Below are 18,333 nucleotides of genomic sequence, written 5' to 3'. Positions count from 1 at the left end.
ATCTATGCTTAGTCTCACCACCATCTGTTGACAGTGTAGATGCAGCCTAGAGGAGGCAGATGGAATGGTGGAGAGGAGAAGGATGGGTGGGGACCACACATGTAAACATGACATTCAGGACACTTATGGGCATGGAGATCAGTGGAGGTGAGAGAACGGGCCTCCTGAAGGGTCCTCTGACTCACGTGCCATAATAAGATGTGAGCCAGCATTTCCATGGAGAGAGCCCAGACCAGGTCACCAGCCACGGTTTCACCCCCTACCAGCTGCAGGACGTTGAACAACACACTTAATCAGTGAGCCCTAGGTTGCCCTCCATGACCTTGAATAGTGTGGACCTACAGAGATGTGGGGTTGCAAAGATCTTTGGCCCTGGGCAGGTAGGGCACATGTAAGTGCTTCCTACCTACACAGAAGAAGCCCCAAGGCCCCAACCCTCTTCAGCCTCCTCACCCTCCATCCAGGGACTAAAGTGGGAGCTGATGGGAGTGAGAAAATGAAAGTAGGGACAGGAAGGACCTGTGGCTTTCCCTGCTGTTCGGGGCATGATGACACCAGACAGTGTGTCCCAGATCTGTTCCTGCCCCTCTCCTGGTAGTACCGCTGACAAAGCACTTTTGTGCCCAGAGGAGCTCAGCTTTTCAGGCTGATAAGAAAGAAGGGAAATAAAATAATCTGGGTTGCACATTCTCCTTGGCCTGAGGCCCACACTTCTCTTGGGGATGTCTTTTCACGTATCTGTGGGTGCTGGGAAATGTGGAGGAGTGAACAGAATTTGGGGGTGTCATGAGGAAGGGTTGGCCGGTCAGACACAGGCTTCCAAATAGCTCCCCAGCCTAAGGGGTCATGTCAGCATAGGTTGATGCCCAAGAATCCAGGAGTCCAGCAGGGGCTTCAGGACAGGCCTGGACCACCTCTGAGCCTGGAACTGTTGATCCAAGAGGCTCCTGATGGCAGAGGGTGGCAAAGAGCCATGCCCCCATCCACTCACACACACGTTTAAGGGGCAGGAGAGGAGCAGAAGGCTAGGAATGGTTATTCCCAAGGGGAGGTGGGGGACCAGGAGAGCCAACATGTCAGAATCAGCATGAGGGAGGCTGTGGCCAATACACCCTCCCTTGTTTCTTGTCTAACAGCCCCACCTAGTGTGACTGACCATCCTGGTTTACCACCCAAAGTCCCTCATTTATGGAAGTCCCTCTGTCCCAAAACACAGGTCTGGTTGGTCACCCTCCCCACCACTCACGCTGATGAAAGTCACCACCAGGGTGACCCACAGAGGCCACTGAGGGTGCGTGGCAGCCTTCAGCTATGAGGGGAGGAGCTTGCTAAAGGGCCTGCTGGAAGGTGGGGAGGCAGACGCTCGCTCAGCCCACTCAAAGGATGCGACTCAGCCCTCTGACTCAGATCTCTTTTGTTTTCAGGTCGGACATTGTGAAAGATAATTGGGAGGATATTCACAAATTTGTGAATGAAACGGCCAAGAAGTACAAAAAGTACGGGCTCTCCATGCTTCAGGGTGTTTTCCTCTGCCGGGCAGAACACCCAGCATTTTAGACTCCCTGGGCAAGGGAGACCCTCGGCTCAGGAGCACGGAGCCCGGGGCAGTGTTCAGAAGCAGGAAAGAGGGACAGATCACAGGGTTCCTTTTGGTCTCAGTGTCTTTGGTTCGCTCCTACCTGGGAGTCCGGCCACATGGTATGGGACACAGTCTGCCCCAGAGGACCTCAGACTGGGAAAGGAAGTTAAGACAGGCAGACGAGCAACTCAGTAACTGAACGCCGGGTGCCCAAACCAAAAGAAACAAAGAAACAAAAGTCTCATGTGGCAGCGTAAAAGAAATAGCAAGAATTCCTAGAGAAAAAGTCAAGGATGGCTTCCTAGAGGGTGTGACAATTTGAACTAGGTTTGAAGGATGAGGAAGGGCTGGTTAACAGGAGTCATCAAGGAGACTGGTTGTGGAGAGAACAGTCTGTTTGGCTGGAGGGTAGGGTTAACTCAGCAGAGGGCAGGGACATGAGGCTGGACAGGACGGCTTGTGGTCAAGGCCATCGGGGCTCATAATACAAGATCAAGGGACTTGGATTTCCTGCTGTGAGCAATAGGGAGCTATAGATGATTCTTGAGCACGTGTGTGACATGATAAATGTTGTGCTTCGGGGAAAAGTCTGATAATTATGGGTAAAATGAGTTGGAACAAGAGCCATAAGCAGTAAGAAGCTCATTTACCTAGGGTAGAAATTTAGCTAAAAGATAATGAGGCTGCATGGACCAGAAGACAGTGACCAGGGAGAGGAGGGGGAGAGATGTACAGTCGTGTCACTTAATGACAGGGACATGTACTGAGAAATGAGTCCTTAGGCAATTTTGTCATCGTGCAAACATCATAGAGTGTGCTCACACACCTAGATGGTACAGCCTGCTACATTCCTAGGCTACATGGTGCTAACTTATCGGACCACCGTCTTATATACACTCTGTCCTTGACCCAAAGTCCTATGAATGGCTGGAAACCGGAGAAGAATTTCGTGGAGATGAGAGGGAGGCGGAAAAGACTATGGCAGAGGGAACAGGATGAAGCATCCAAAGAATTTCCCAGGCGAAGCGAGGCCAGTTGAGAGAGCGTCATGGAGGAGTGTGTGGGCGTCCATCTTCTTGTGCAAGTGGCATGCTGTGTGCAGCCTGTGTGTGTGTGTTTGAGACAGAGACTCCTGGGGCGTTGAGGGTAGAGGGATGGAGCAGGATGCATCTGGGCACTGTCTGCCGGGGAGCCCAGCATCTCCACTAGCCTCAGAATCCTTCTCTGAGGTGATGGGAATTCCTGGGAGTCAGAAAAGAGTCCAAAAGAAGAGTTGGGGTGGGCAGCAGGGAAGGTGGCATGCACCCCATCCCTGGCTCCACATTAGCCTCATTTTGAGCCTGTGTTTATGGCTTCTCACAAGTTCATGCTTCCTCCCCAGCCCAAAACTGCGGATGTCGTTCATCACCTACTCCACAGAGGGCCACACCCTCATGAACCTCACCTCAGACAGGTAAGTGCTGCTTTGATCCAAAGGCAGGCCCTGTGGGTGGGGCTGCAGGGAGAGCCAGGGAGCTGAGGGCTTCCCTGAGACCTCAGGGGGGACCCTGGTGCACTAGCTATACCCCTGTGCTTCTAGACCATCTCCGCCCTGCCCTCACCTTCCTGAGACCTTCCCTGGGCACTCTACCCTTAGAACGGGCTGGTTGGGAGGACTCCTGGGAGCTGGTGGAACCAACATTCTGGGCCGCTGTGAACAGTGGCCTGTGTTGGGCACCTGCTGTGCTCTGCCCTGGGCCAGTGGAGGAAGGGAGATGACAGTCAGAAGCAGGGAGGAAGGGACGGGCAGCGTCAAAGTCGGGGGGGCTTCAGTGGGGGGGAGCTGGGTCCCTTGGTGGGTCTGAGACAGGGGAGCCCGTGAATGGGGTCCTGACCAGCAGGCTGGGCTGAGGTGCAGGAGGGAGGCATGACGTGCCCGCATCCTAGGAGGGCTGAGCAGGTGCCCACAGGCCCGGAGGAAGGCAGTCCTGGGCTTCTGAGTAGTTTGGAGGTTCGAGTTCCCATGGATACAAATGACTGGAACCCAACTCAGAGTGGGTGGAGCACCAGAGCGGGGGGAGGACATTTAGGACTGATGGGTCCCAGGATTTGTGGGACAGAGCCACTGCTCAGGACCTTGGAGAGAAGCCAAGCACCACACAATGAGCAGGAAGAGCCAGGCTGCAGGGGAGGGCGTGTGGGGGTCCCAGGGCATGGGCACAGACTCCCATGTCTGACTCCCAGGAGAAGCAGGGACTGGGCTGGCGGCTCCATGGCCTAGGGGAAGGCGAGGTTTTGTGTGTGCCTGTGGTTCCTATTTGGGGGAGAGAGACCTGAGTGGGTTTGAGGTGGAAGAAAGCAAGTCCGTGGGGAGGGACTCTGGCAGGTGGCAGAGACAGAGGCATTGGGGGTGGGGCATGGGCCTCAGGTGGAGGAGCGTCCCTGGGGGAGAGGAAGACCACTGCCTCCCCCAGGGCAGGGGCTCAGGGCCCAGACCATGAGAAGCTGTGTGAGGCTCCTGGAGGGCCTCCCAGGTCATCTCTGGTGAGCGAAGGTGGGGCTGTCTTCCCCATGGGGGGGTGTCAGGAATGGGTGTGGGGCTCAGGGGAGCAGAAAAGATGTGAGCTCGTGTGAGTTTAGGGGGGTGATATTTTAAGAGGAGGGGTTCTTGCCGAGGGTGCTAGGAGCCTGTGGTCCCTCAGGAGCACAGCTGGGAGCAGGGAGTGACTTGGGCTGCCGGGGCAGCAGCAGGGAGAGCTCGAGGGGGCGAGAGCACAGCCTGGCTGAGCTGGATGCTGGCCGGAGGCTGGGAGGCTGAGAGTTGCAGCATACTGGGGGTGCTACTGACAAAACAGAAGACTTCTAGATGTTCAGAGAGGGGGGCGGGTGTGTGTACTGGGCTGGGCAGGGCCTGGGTTGGCCTCCGCTGGCCATGGGTCCAGGCTGCCTCACGTCCTGGGCTGGGCTGGGCAGGGCTGGACCCGGGGCTCTCAGCTCTCCCCCCGTGGCAGCATCTCTTCTGCCTTCAGTGAGAGGCCAGCCTTCAGGGCCACGCTCTCCTGAGCCTTGCTGTGCCCGCTCAGCCCTGTCACATCGGATAAGCCTGGACCCAAGACCACCCCCTGCTGTGTCGCAGTCCCAACCTGTGCTTCTGCATTAACACTGGCTGACTGGCCACCTCCCCATGGCAGCCTGGGGACCATGGCGCTTCCGCCTGCTTGGACAGCCCTCAGGGCCACTGCCCCAGCTTTGGTCCTTTCCTTCAGGACACATGAGGTCCAGGAGCTGAGCCCTCTAATTAAACAGCTTTGTTACTTCCTTTAGCACCAACTACAGAAGGGGGAGAGGCTTGGGTGCACCGAGTCATCCTCGGGTCTGTGACAGGGATGATGGGAGCAGGGGGCATCAGCTGGATGACCTTCTCCAAACTCAGCCTTACCTGTTGGAGGACTGCGTGCCCTCCTGAGGGGCCCTTGGGTGCTTTGCGGTCCTGCCAGTCACATTGTATGTGCCAGAGTCACAGGGCACATCCTAGATGCTCCCACTCCCACATGGATGGTCAAGGCAGGGCCCTTGGTGAGGTCCCCTGAGGTCTGCATATCTGAGATGGTGGGAGCCCATGGAAAGCCAGCTGTACCCATGGGACCAGACATCCAGTGCCCACCTCATGTCTCCAGATGGGGGACATGAAGGCCTGTCAGTGTCAAAGACACAGGGTGGATGGGCCATGACAGGGCCACTTGACTGAGTCCTCTGCTGTCCAGGCCGCTCAGCACAGGGTGGAATGGTGCCAGGACAGCGTGGGGCTGGTTTTCAACCGTCAGCCCCCCATTCCACCTCAATCCCCTTTCTGATTTTCTTCAGAAATGAGATACATGATGGTCTTGACCGACTTCAGAATGTGGTGCCCTCAGGAGACAGAAACCTGCAAGAGGGGTTTAAAAAGGTACAGCCTGCTGGCGCTCTGGGAATTTGCTCTGCTTGTCAAGTTCTTAGAGTGCTGTTGGCTCAGCTCACTGCTCCTTAACCCTCCTTCATGTTGTTGCAGGCCAATGAGCAGATCCAACAAGTGCACTCCAAAGGTAAGCTGCCTGCTGACTCCTCATGGGCAGGTCCGTCCCTTACGGAGCCAGGCCTGGGCCTCAGTGAGGCCTGGCACACCCACCTCGGCCACTTCCTAGCGCTGACCTTTGGGGAAAGTTGCTTTCCCTCTCTGAGCTGTAGGTTTCCCCTCCGTGCAGTGAGGCTAAAAGCCCCCTCAGTGATGTTTCTCAGAATCCACAGATCATGTGTGCACATTCTTGGTTCTTAGTAAACATGCGCTCTTGCCCTACCCCTGAGCTGCACGAGAAGGAAGGGAACAGCCCGGGGCCCTAGAGCAGACAGGCTTCAGTTTTCGGAGAAAAGACCTTGCTGTCCTCTTTCCTGACCTCGCTTTTGTCTCCATCCCATTTCTGGCTGTGATTCCTTTTCCCTTCTGCTCCTTCCCTTGATTGACTGTCATCCTGGGACTGTGTCTCCAACAGTGGAAAAGGCTGTGCTGGGCCAGAACCGTCTTTGTCTAGACTGTAGGGTTATAGCTCTTGTCAGGAGAGATGCGTGGGGCTGGTGGGAAAGGCTTTGAGCTGCTTAAGTGCCTCTGACCCGCAGTTGGAACCACTGGGGAGACAGGTGCCAGCAAGAATGTGGGCAGGCGCTGCCCAGATCAGAAGCCCAGCCTTCCACAGAGCCTGCAGGGCCTGGCACAGTCTGGTCTGCCTGTTCCTCACTTTACCCACCTGAAAGGGTGACACTTGTCCAGTGAAACAGCTGGAGTCACCTGTTAGGGCAAAGGTTGTGCCATCTGGGAGTGGTGGGAGTTCAGTAGGAAGGGCCCTGAGCCGGCTCTGTCTCCTCATCTGGAAAGTGGGTCCTGGGCTGAGCTGCTTCTCCCTCCGGAGTGGGATGCAAAGCCCCCCAGGCACTGTGCACGGTGGGTGCTGGGGTCTGTGTGGCCTTTCCCCAGGAGAAGGAGGTGTGGGGGGCAGTGCTGTGGCCCTGGCAGCCTGCGGTGGGTCATGCTGGGTGCCTTTCCTGACCAGGCCACTCCCTTCTTGTACTGCAGACCAGAAAGCTGCTAGCCTGATTATTGCTCTGACTGCTGGACCACTGCAGCAGAAGACGGTTCAGGATGCTAAGAACGAAGTGAGTCTGTGCATCTTTGTTAGCATTTTGCTCCAAATATTTTGGTACTTTGTACTAAAAGTCTTCTTTCTCTTAGGCTAAGAAGGCTCAGAAAATGGGGACTTTGATTTATGGTGTGGGTGTGAAAGACTATGAGGCGTCCCAGGTAATGCCAGTCAGGTAACCAGGGGCCACCATGAGCCTAGTTTGGGGAAACCTATCAAGTTGGCTTTCCCAGGGTAGAAATGAACAAGTGTTGTGTAAAACCTACACACGACAAGCAAGGGTGGAAGAGCTTTCCACTGCGTTCGGGTGGGCTGAAGGCAGATGCCAGGGTCTGGGCTTGGAGTGTGACATGGCGTGAGGCAAGGGCCTGTCTCCTGGGTTTGGGACATGCTGTGTCCTCCAGCTCTGGCTGTGGACCTGACCCACCTCCTCTCTCGTGTAGCTGAGTAATGTTGCAGGATCAAAGAATCAAATCTATGAGGCGCGAAAAGGATTCAAGTCCCTGAGAGACATTATTGGCTGGGTGAGTGTGGGCTAAATGTGAGCAGAGGCATGGGGTGGCTTCTCACCAAGCCTGCCGTTCAGTCTCCTGATCCCGCCACCCCTCTCCCTGTTCCAGCTCGTGGTAAATTCCTGTGCAGAAGTTATTCCCGGGGGCTCTTACTATGTCTGTGTAGGAGGTAAGAGCTTGGTCACTGTTCTAGACAGAAGAGTATTTCTGGGTGTGCGCGCGAATGTGTGTATGTGAATGTGGGTGTGTCAGCGTTAGTACGTGATGTGTGTGAGTCTGTTGTGCATATGCGTATGTCATGTGAGTGTGTGCTATATGCGTGGTCGAGTAGACTGTGTGTGGTATGTGTGTATTCACGGTGCTTGTACAGAAATGTGCATTGGGTAGATAAGTGAGTGTGTTTGCTTGGAGTGTGTATGCCAGGGCTTCTGATGTGGGTTTTTTTATGTAGTTACTTTATTTTCCAGTTTTACTAAGATATAATTAACATACAGCACTGTGTAAGTTTAAGGTATACCACATCATGACTTGACATACATTTATTACAAAATGATTACCCCCATAAGTGTAAGCTTCTTTTTAAATCTCCAAACCAAAAGTTTAATGAAAAAATAGGAAAAAATGTTAAAAGCTCTCAACAAAACACTTCAAATGGAATCCAACAACACATAACATAATAACACTTATCCCATCAGCAAAATGGGGAAGAAACAACCTGCTTGTCTCAATGGATGAGAAAAAGAGCTGGACACAGGCCAACATCCAGCATCCACTGGGAGCGGAGCCTGACAAAGGCGTCCGCACAGATGGCACAGCTAACATCACACCAGGGGTCACATGGGGAACGCCTCCCCCTGGGTCTGAACCTGACAAGGACGCCCTGTCTCCCCAGAGGGCTCCCTGCCCCAGTGTGCGCCCAGCATCCTGTGCAGGTGCTTGGTGAGAGGAGCCTCTCTCTGTCGTGTCCTCGCTGTGTGCGGGCGTGTGCGTCCCCGTCTCAGGCTTTGGTCCAGCTGAGGTGGGTGGATGGGCACACTTCTTCCCCTGGCACCAGCACCCAGCCGGATCCAGCCGGATCCAGTCCCAGGCAGCCAGGGCCAGCCTCTGTGCCCTTCAGGCGGTGGTGCCACAGGCCGTGGGTCAGACAGAGCTGTGGGTGTATCTGAGTTCTGCTGCCCATGGGCCGATTGCCGAGCATCTCGAAGTCCCCCTCTGTCTCCAAGAGGTAGAAAGAACGATGCGCCCTGGCAGACCTGTTGTGAGGGGTGAGACCAGTGGAGTCGACAGTGACGGGCACAGGACCTGGAAGCTGGGAGGCCCTACCCAACAGTAGCCGGGACTAGGATTTCCCTCCTTGATTACTGGCTCTGCCCCCAACCCCTCTGCTGAGCCCAGGTTGGGGAGGGAGGTGGCTCAAGGACAGGCAGGACGAGAGTCTCCAGTTGAGCCAGCTGTTGGTGGCAGCTGTGTGACTCCTCCCACGTTCTGAAGCTGTGACCTGCACTGCGCAGTGTGGAGGTGGGTTAGAGACCCCTCCACACACACGTAGGGTCTTCTCCTGCTTCTCCTGGTTTAAAGCACCCAGCTGTGCAGCTGGCCTGACAGCCTCATTTCTCTGCTTCTGTCCCCTGGACACACACACACAGGCTGTAGCATCTGAGGAGCAGGTCAAACCGCAGGTGAGGATGCGAGTCGTCATTCCTCCCCCGTGGCGGCCCAGCTGAGGTGACAGGTGCCCACTGCACACCCTCTGCCAGCATGGCCAGCGTCCCTGCTCTGCCCTTTTAATCAGTTGCTGTCTTGTCAGAAGCTACCACACAGCGTGACAGTCCCTTGGAGGGAAAGCACAAGGCAGGGCCCTTGACCCCAAATGGAATAGAAGGAGCCATTTCATCAGTCTGTCATCCTGAATCCGAGGGCCAGGGGGCCTGAGGAAGCAGGCGGGAGGGACCACTAGGCATGCGGCCTCTTCAGCCTCTGGGGCTCACTCAGGGTGAGGCTGAGGCCTCTGCTGGCCTCCCTGCCCCTGTGCCTGCACTCCACTCCGTCCTCTGCCCAGGGCCCGAGGGTGCTGAGAAGGCCACTTCCCTAACCCCAGGCCGGCTGGTGGTTGGAGGCTTGTTAGCTGGACAGCGGTGCCCTCTGAGGTCCAGCCTGGCTGTGGGCCCCACCTGCTCCAAGGTGCCATGGGAGGGAGGGGCTGGGCTTCCTGCCAGCCCTTCCTCGGCCTTGCGGGGTCCAGGCCACACATCCTTTGACAGCTTACACTCAGGGCACGTCACCCACAAGCCCTTTCCTGGTCGACTGGCCCCTCTGGCTTCCCAGAGCCCTTGGTCTGTCCCCCTCAGTGGTCACCTGTCCTCCAGTATGTACATGCCTGCTGCTTGGCTGCGTCCACAGATTTCTTCTCCTCATTTAGTTTTGGTTTTCTTCCATCCTTTTATTGTGGGATTTACAGCAAAGTGAAAATGATTTACAATGAGCAACCCCTATATGCACTACCTGGATTTTGCAATTGTCTGACCATGTCGTCTTTATCATTTCTCTCTCTTTCTCTTCATCAATCCATCGCACTTTGGGCTGCATTTCGAAGTATATTACAGTCATCAGCCTATATCACCCCCACACCCCTCACTCTGCGTGTCTTTAAGGGAACAGTATTTGCTAACATGTCTCTCCCAAATGCAGACATCGGCAGTGCATCATTTGATGAGTTCTGACAAACACACACACCACTGTAGCCCAAACCCCATGAAGACAGCGACCATTACGACTGCCCCCAGAAGGTCCCCTCGGGTCCCTTCCCTGGCTTTCCCTGCCCCCACCCGCTGGAGGAGCTGCTCTTCTGATCTCCTTCCGTGGACTAGTTTGGGACTCTGAACCGTCCCCTCAGCGGGCTCACGTGGCGTGAACGCCCTGTCTGCCTGGAGCAGCAGACGCAGTGGTTTGGAGAGTCGTCCCTGCTGTGTGTTTGCTGGGGTTGGACGGGGCTCCTCAGCCCCGGGAAGTAGACTGGAGGGCACCAGGTCATTCTTTCTTGTGCGTGTGATTGGCCCAAGTGAGTCTCTGCAAAGAAGCCCAACAGATGGGGCTCGTCAGTGGCGGCACGTAGTAGGGCCCAGTGCAGAGGAGGGCTTACCTCTGAGGTCCAGCATCCAGGAGCCGCACCGTGGCTGGGAGGCCCTCTGGGTGGAGTGGGCGGGACAGGCTGTGTGATGCAGGAGGACCCTGCAGGGCCAAGGCAGACCCCACTGTGCAGTGCAGGGACTTTCTGCCACCAGCCTGGTGGCTGCTGTGCCTCCGCTGTGATGAAGGTGCCCCTTGTTCCCATCCTCCTGTCTCCCGGAGATAAACACCATAAACAGGGGATTGTAAATATGTGTGCACCTATCTCTGTGTCCCTTGCAGGGATATTTCTACATTAAAGGGATCGTGCACTACATAATACTTTCCAGCTCTCTGCACAGCATTCCGTCCATGGGGGAACCGAGGTTATTTCTTAGTCTGCCTTGGTCGATATTCAGACTGTTCCTAATAAGCTGATAGTACAAGCCACGCTGCCGTGAACATCCCCACAGTTCCCTCCCTGCGGGCCTGGGTCAGATTCCCTGGGATCAATACCAGAAGTAGAATTGCTGCATTAGGGGACACAGGTTAGAAGTTGCTCAGGGATGTCGCATTTCTCTCAGACTCTGTGCCAAGCAGCACCTCCTGTCCCCACACCCCGCCCTCCCCAGGGCAGGGCCCGTCCATCTGTGTGGCCTTCTGGGTCTCATGGCAGTCCTTGCCCCTCCTCGCTGCTCAGCTGCCACCCAGCCTTCTCAGGGGCTGCCCGCCTTCCCAGCTCCTCTGTCTGGAGCCCCAGGAGCCTGGGGTGTCACTTTTCTTCCGGAGGCAAAGCTCTCCTTTCCAGAAGCATTGGTCTCCCTTCCGGGGCGGCCCATCCTTCTGCCCCCGAGAGCTGGTGGGCAGTGGGGCTGGATGTGGGCCATACCGTTCCCTGCACGCCACTTTTAGTCCCTCCTGTGGCTGCATTTCCTTGCGGTGCTTGTTATTGATGGAGGAGTCGGCGTGAGGGCTGCTGGGAAGCAGAAGGAGCAGCTGTGTGGACAGAGCAAAACCCTTTAGCTCCAAGTCTCTTCTGCTCAGACATCTGAAAGCACGCCCCTCCTTCCGCTTATGGAGACTTGCCAGCCTAATGAGACCCTCTGTGGGAGCTGCAGGCCCCAGGGACAGAGGGGGCTCTGCTGCAGAGGAGAAGTGGCCACTGAGCGAGGCCTGAGGGCAGCAGGGGCCACAGGGTGGGAGGGAAGGGCATGCAGGAGAGGGGCAGCCTGCGATTTACACGTGGGCTCCGCTTGTTTAAAACACTGGAAGCCTGACAAAACACGTGACAGGCCAACTTGGGCCCACAGCCCAAGAATCTGTTGTGCTCAAGGCTGAGACTCGCCCACTTTGCTTGATGGGTGGGTGCTGCAGGATCCCCTGATGCGGGAGGCACTGGGACTGCCAGGTCCGAGGTTGTGTGTCTTTCCTGAGGAATGGTCCCCTGTTACCTGACCTTGGGCACATCAGCATCTGGGAGTGGAACCAGCCGGGCCTGGGCCAGGAGGCAGCAGTGGAGGCTGCTGACCTTGGGCTTGCAGCAGGAAGACCTGCATGTCATCCTGGCCCACTCCTCAGGCCCAGGCGCCCTCGCTGCCCTCTCTGTATCCCCTGGTATGGGCCTTGGGCAGGGAAGTACCAGGGAGGCCCAGCAGCCTGGCAGTGGGCCCGGGCCCAGAACTGCACCCAAGCATATGAACGTATCCTGTGGTGTACTGAGTGTGGTCCATGAAGGGCCAGGGGAAGCAGTGGACAGCGGTCACCTCCAGCCTCTGGAACTGCAGCTGATCCAGGATTCCCCCTTCCATGGGGGATGCTCCTGTGCCAGATCCTGGACTCCTTGCCTGCCTCCTCTGAGTCCTGGCCCTGCTGCTGGGATCTCCATGCTGCCAGAGGCACACAGAAAGAAGGGAGGAGGAAATGACCCCCAAGTGTCCACAAAGTCCCACCCAGGCCTGAGTACCCACCTCATACAGGAATCTCGGCTGTCTTTAGCCAGTGTAGTCCAGGCTCCTCTCTCATTTATGTGAAGGAGGGCCTGGTGGGGAGCAGGTCCCCTTAGGGTGGACTGTGGGATTTCAAGGTTGGAAACAATGGCTGGGTTTCTCTTATGGAGGGGACAAGGCTGGGTGGGTTTAATGGGCTCCATGGGTCAGGGGCTATGATGAGGGGCCCCCCGAGTCTCAAGTCCAGCCCAGCCACCTCAGCCAACCCTCAGCAACAGCAGGTGGGGATTGTGCCCATGGGGCACAGAGATGCAGGTTCAGGCACAGCTGCTTCCTCCTAGGAGCCTCCTGGGAGTTCCGTTAGGGGCTGGCCAGCCATCACTGTAAGCTCACGGAGGACAGCACGCAGCCGCACTGACACAGACATTTGATGTTGCCTTTGCAGAATCCTACGAAGTGACGTTTCATTTGTCAAGCTCAGCTGACATTAACAAGGATGAAGTTATTTGCAGATACAAGTTGGGATACTCTGAGCCCTTCTGTAAGTAGCCCCTTCAGTGCCTCCATGTGACAGATTTCTCATGCCTTCCCCTCACCCACTGAGCCTTCAAGTCCCTTGCTGACCATTTGCTGTGGATGCTGTAGGGACAGAGGCAGCGTGGACAAGCAGAGGAGGGACCTGGCTGGGAAGCCTGGCCACCTCCCCTTGACCTGCAAGCCGGGAGGTCTCAACTCCCAGTGCCCCAGGAGTATCTTGGAGCAGGGCTTTCCCCCTGCCGGGGCTGGATGTGGGGTGCAGGGTCTGCCCTCACAGCTTCATCCCCCTTGCTTCCCTCAGCTCTCAGTTCCCTATAGAGCCGAGGACCTAATCTCAGAGGTCTGCTGGTGGGAAGTGGAGACAAGCCCCAGGGGTGAGGCTGTGCCAGGTGCACTGGTACCTCTCCCAGGAAGGTGTGTCCCTTTGCAATAAGAGAGGGTGCCACCTGCCGGCCTGGGGCCTGGAATCCTGCCTAGCACACACGTTGCATGTGTGACCCTGACCCAGTGAGCATTCCGTTCTCAGCCTCTGCTTTCTCTGCAGTAAGTGGGGCCACTATGGTGGGTACACTAACTGAGCTCTGTCACATATGGAACCTGGTTTTGGAAATACTCAGGCACCAGGTGGACCCCCATGATGGCTGAGTGGCTTGGGGAAGCACAGAGCTGGGGCAGGCAGATGTGGTGCCCTCAGCGCTGAGGTGGGTGTGACCTTCCCCCTGGATCGGAGCGCTGGGGAACGGTTGGACTGTCTGCCTCCTCCTCCATCCCCAGTTCGCCCTGGATCCCTTCACTTCGTCCGATCGCATGTCATGTTCAGTGACTCGTCCAGGACCATCTGGGAAACCCAGAGAAACTCCTCTCCCCCTGCACACTTGTAGGCCATCTCTCCTTCTTTCCTTGGGTGCCTAGCATGGGGCAGGGCACTGTCAAGGCCACATCCCCTCCTGCAGAGTTGTGCAGACAGCCTGAGGGAATTAGGTTTCCCTTGGTCTGTACTTTCTCTGAGTCACTCCCTTGCATGGAGACTAATGTTTATCGGGCGCTGACTGCAGCAGGTACTGTGCTCAGTGCCTTATACACACCATCCCCATTAATTCTCCAAAGAGACCTATTGTGACCCCTTTGTATGGATCGGGAGCCAGAGGCAGGGATGATTAAAGGGTTTGCCCGGGGCCAAGAGCTGGTGCAGGAAGAGCTGAAAGTACCCACAGGTGACCCGAGTGCCCAGTCTGGCCTTCTGCCCTGTGAGAAGACGGTTCTCAGGAAGGTTGGACGCCCCCTGTCCCCAGGAAGTGTGTTCAGATGCTTCCTCTGTGGTCTCTGGCCGTCCTGCTCTCCCAGCCTGGAGAGGACAGTGTTTCTGTCTGAGGTGGGCCAGGGCCAGGCTCTCACATGGGAGAGCCCGTCCCACAGTCCTGGGCCCCCTGCTGACGGCCGCTCTGCTCCCAGTCAGAGGCTGGCGGGGGGGGCCCCAGGGCGGTGTGTTGCCAGGAGCTCTGCTGCACTGGGGAGGAGTCATTGGGTTGTTTCCAATTACATGTTACCCGGAATGACACATCCAGGAACACGTTTTAGGAAATAGAAGCATGAAGAAGAAAAATGTTTAAAGAGTTTTCAATATTTCACTCTTAATTAATCTGCTTTTATCATGCAATGTTTTTATAACTTCAGACATTTTCTAAAAGTGGCAACTGAAGTTTTGGGTTTAATCAGCTAATAATGGTTTGAAAACTCCTCTCCAGCCGCCATGATTTGCGGGGCCCTCGGTGTGCCGGCTGCTGCCATCGCCTCCTTCCCCCTGCTCTGGCCTGTGAACACCCTACTGGACAGTCATTGAATTTCTTTGTGGTTTTGCATTGTGCCCCTCAGACACAAATCCTTTCCCCTAAGCATCCTTGGCGATCAGTGTTCATTCTCAGCACCAGTGAAGGAGAAACACAGTTCAGAAGGTCAGAGCGAATCTAGAGGTGGAGCCAGGGAGCTGGCCCACGAGGAAATGAACGAGTCTGTAGGGAAGAGACCTGACCTGTGGTCAGTCCCGGCTCAGAAAGGACTTTGGGCTCAGGACTGAAGCTTCCACAGCTCCGAGTTATGGAAGTGTGTTGAGCCTGGTGAGTGCCACCTCCACAGAAAACCCAGAAAACAGGAAGCCCCCATTCCCTCCTCAGTGCCCCCATCTCAGTGGTACCACCATCCACCTGGTCACTCTGGTCAAAAACCTGCGTGTCATCCTGGATTCGTCTTTGCTTTCTTCCCCACGTCCAGTCTACCAGCAAGTCCTCTTGCCTCTGTGTCCAAAGTACAACCAGGTCTGGGCAGCCCCTGGATGGATTCACTGTGCTCAGAATAAAACCAAAACCCCTCCCAGGGTCCACGAGGCCCACCCACCTGTCCTCACTCACTCCTCTCCTCCTCAGCAAGCTCAGGTAGTCATGCCTCAGGGCCTTGGCACATACCCTCCCACAGCCCAGAACACTCTTCCTTGGATCTCTCCCTGGCTTTCCCCTCATCTGGTTTCAGCTCCAGAATCACCTCCTCAGAGAGCCCTTATTTTTAATGGAAACTTTCAGTAATACACAAAAGGAGCATAAGTTGTTTTATGAACTTTTAGCAGCCTCTGCCTACTTTCAGTAGTTGTCAACTTTGGCCAGTGTGGGTTTGTTGATACCCGCACCACTGGTTATTTTGAAGCAAATCCCAGACATCGCATCATTTCATGTGTAAATTTCCAGTTTCTCTAAAATAGAAATTGCGTCTCTGAGAGGCAGACAGGTCCCCCGGCCCTGAACAGCTGTCCTTCCCCTTGTTCTCTGCCCCTTCCCTTGTCTAGGGACGTCACAGTACTCTTCACTCTGGCGTTCATTTGCTCGCTGTGAGTTATTTCATTGTGTGTGTCCCTCTCCAGTCCCTCAGATGTGAGGCCCTAGAGAGCAGGGACCCTGCCGGCCTGTTCCCATTACACCCCAGAGCACTGCCCCGCGCCTAGTGCAGGGTGGGAGCGCGGAGATGTCGTTGGACAGAAGGAGGCAGAGAGGAGCTGGCGTCTGCCCAAGTGTTGGCCCTGCTTGCCAGGGGCAGGGAGAGGGGAGAGCGGGGTGGATGGACGGGTCCACTGACATCATTCTCCTGTGATCTTCTCTTAGATAAGAATGCCACCTCTGTGCAACGAGGCTCGGTAGTTTGCCCTGGACACGTATTTAAGCGTGGTGGACAGTAAGTGTCTGGGTCAGGGGCCACATGGTCCATTTTTGCCACCATGAGGTGTCCAGAATGTAGGATGCCACCTCTGCTGGGACAGCACATGTCTTCTTCTGGGAGAATTGAGGTTATCCCCAGCACCTGCCCTCGGTGGTGGTCCCCTGAGGTGCTCAGTGATCTGCTGTGGCCCCGGATCTGTTGACAGCAGGCTGCAGGAGCTGGAGGTGTCCCCCGGGAGGGTATCTTTGCTCCAGGCAGCCTTTCAAGGCTGAACCAACATACCCTGTACATTCAGAAGAGCCAGGATGGTGACTGTATGATCCTCCCTGGTCATTTAGCCCATGGCCGAAAGGGCCTCTGGCCCCGTACAAGGCTCCTCACTCTCTGGTCAGCCTTCAGTGCAGAGCTTGACCTTATAGTGTTTGGGGTGAAGTCTCCTTACCATGCTGTCTACTCTCTGGTGGCCCTATGGCCTGATATTCATGGTCATTGCAATGCGGACACCTGTGGGCTGTGGTGTGAGCCAAGGGCAGGGAGAAGTGGAGAGATGGATGGGTTCCTGTCCACGTATCAGTGCCATCCGAGCTGGTGGTCACAATCTGCCCTTTCTGTACTTTAGGGAGGTCAGCATTCAAAGCAGCCAGGACAATGGCACTTTCTACGAGAAACCAATGACACTCGTCAGCATCACTTGTGTGAGTGTCAGGGTGGGGCCGCACCCTCCGTCCCGGGCTGTCCAGAACCCCCGCACTGGAGGGAGAGACACCCTGGGGAGGCAGGAGAGGGCAACAATGATCCCAGGCAGGCCCACCAAGTAGCTTGTGCAGACAGGCATCTGGGGCAGCATCCCACAGGCAGCCTGGGCCCTTAGCCCTTCCTTGGGGACACATTCCACCCTCATGTGTGGCAAGGGCCCTGGGGGTGCTTCTACAAGAGCACTAGGGGGGCAGCCAGCTGGCCAGGCCTTGCAGAACCTCTGCTCTTTGTGAACCAAGTGTCATGAAGGCGTGTGGAAGGGACCAATTAGAGCTCGACTCCAACTCCAGAGATGGTGCTAAGGCTCTACCAACCCTGTCTCCCACCGGCTACCTCCCTGGCCTGGGGCTAGTGGTGGGACATCAGGGCTGCATCCTGGCTTCCAGCTGGGGCAAGCAGGAGATGCTGAAGGATGTGTGCTAGGAGCCAGGTCCAGGACCTCTGGGGCTCCCGGGCCCTCCAAATCGGGGTCCCAGGCACAGGGGATCTGGAGGGTGGCACCTGTGGCCGTGCACAGCAGGGTGTGTTTCCCCTGCATTCGTGCCCAAGCAGCTGGCACAGCTCTGAACCCACTCAGGACCATCACAGCCCTGCCCCACGTGGCTGGAGGAGCAGCCGCCATCATTTGGCTGATGTCTTTAGCCTGCCTCCTGCCTCTCCTCCTCTCTCCTGCTCCTCAGGGCCCCCTGTGCTAACACTCTCACCCCTGCAGGGAGGGTCTCTCCTCTTTTGGTGGGGAAGAAGTCAGGGCTGTGGGGTGGGCCCGGGCTCAGCTCAGGGAGAGGCACCTGGGAAGGGGGGCTGCTCCCAGGAACCCACTTTTCCGAGCTTCTCATCATCCAGGCACCTTAGCCAGGGGCGGCAGGCTTGGGTGACAGAGAGTCAGGCTGGAGGGGAGGTGTGCCTGAAGGAGGGACGCCGGCACCAGTGCCCACCCCGTGTCCAGGACCAGCTTGGGAGGGTGCCAGCAGGGTGGACAGTTGCCATCTGGTCTGTCTTCGCTTGTCCCTGATGTCCACACCCGGGCCGTCAGCTGCACTTCGGCCTGTGCCCATCAGGAGTGCCGCCCACGACAGCCGCCCTGCACAGGCGCGTGCAGGAGGAGCTCAGGAGCAGCCGCGGCTCCCCGTGGGCCTGGGCTTCGCCTCCCTCCAGTGCCCGTTTCTGTGCACGGCCCTCTCTTCCTGCTTCCCTCTCTGCCTCTCTGAGAGCAGAGCCCTGGTCGGGGCAGGGCTGTGCAGCATGCGATCCACGGGGGCAGCGCACTTTCCCGTGGTCGTGCAGACCAGGAGCAGAGCTCCCGTGTCTTAGGCCCCCACGTGGACCTGGCCTGACCCAGAACTCAGTGAATGCTCTCAGCCTCACCAGTGCCCACCCAGGGCCTCGTTACGGAGGTGGACAGAGGCTCAGAGAGACTGAGTCGCCTTGCCCAGGATTGCAGAGCCAGACAGTGGGGGGAGAGGCGATGGGAGCTGGACCCAGGGCTCCCGCCCCTGCTCTTGCACCCCCACCTCCATGGGCTCAGCAGCCCCTCCTCACCCATCAGGGTC

At 56.7% G+C, this 18,333-nt stretch overlaps 1 protein-coding gene across 3 annotated transcripts in view; it reads left to right on the top strand.

Annotated features, from left to right (window-relative positions):
• Window positions 1–18,333, top strand: part of LOC102148892 (anthrax toxin receptor-like) — a 43,221-nt gene that overhangs the window by 17,878 nt on the left and 7,010 nt on the right. For 2 of the 3 annotated variants that reach the window (XR_011423979.1, XM_005602733.4), the window contains exons 2-12: window positions 1,425–1,496; window positions 2,961–3,032; window positions 5,423–5,504; window positions 5,607–5,640; window positions 6,663–6,742; window positions 6,819–6,887; window positions 7,170–7,250; window positions 7,347–7,407; window positions 12,735–12,830; window positions 15,973–16,042; window positions 16,647–16,722. Coding sequence is in view for 2 of the 3 variants with exons in the window: in XM_005602733.4 (XP_005602790.2) it covers window positions 1,425–1,496; window positions 2,961–3,032; window positions 5,423–5,504; window positions 5,607–5,640; window positions 6,663–6,742; window positions 6,819–6,887; window positions 7,170–7,250; window positions 7,347–7,407; window positions 12,735–12,830; window positions 15,973–16,042; window positions 16,647–16,722 (793 nt within the window). In the remaining variant the exon portion in view is untranslated. The remainder of the gene's footprint in view (window positions 1–1,424; window positions 1,497–2,960; window positions 3,033–5,422; window positions 5,505–5,606; window positions 5,641–6,662; window positions 6,743–6,818; window positions 6,888–7,169; window positions 7,251–7,346; window positions 7,408–12,734; window positions 12,831–15,972; window positions 16,043–16,646; window positions 16,723–18,333) is intronic. The other variant, XM_023648517.2, reaches the window with a different exon arrangement.

The sequence above is a fragment of the Equus caballus genome, chromosome 1, assembly GCF_041296265.1.
Source record: "Equus caballus isolate H_3958 breed thoroughbred chromosome 1, TB-T2T, whole genome shotgun sequence".
In the NCBI taxonomy this organism is placed as follows: domain Eukaryota; kingdom Metazoa; phylum Chordata; class Mammalia; order Perissodactyla; family Equidae; genus Equus; species Equus caballus.
Note: the sequence above shows the minus strand (reverse complement) of the source record. Positions and strands in the feature narration are given on the sequence as shown.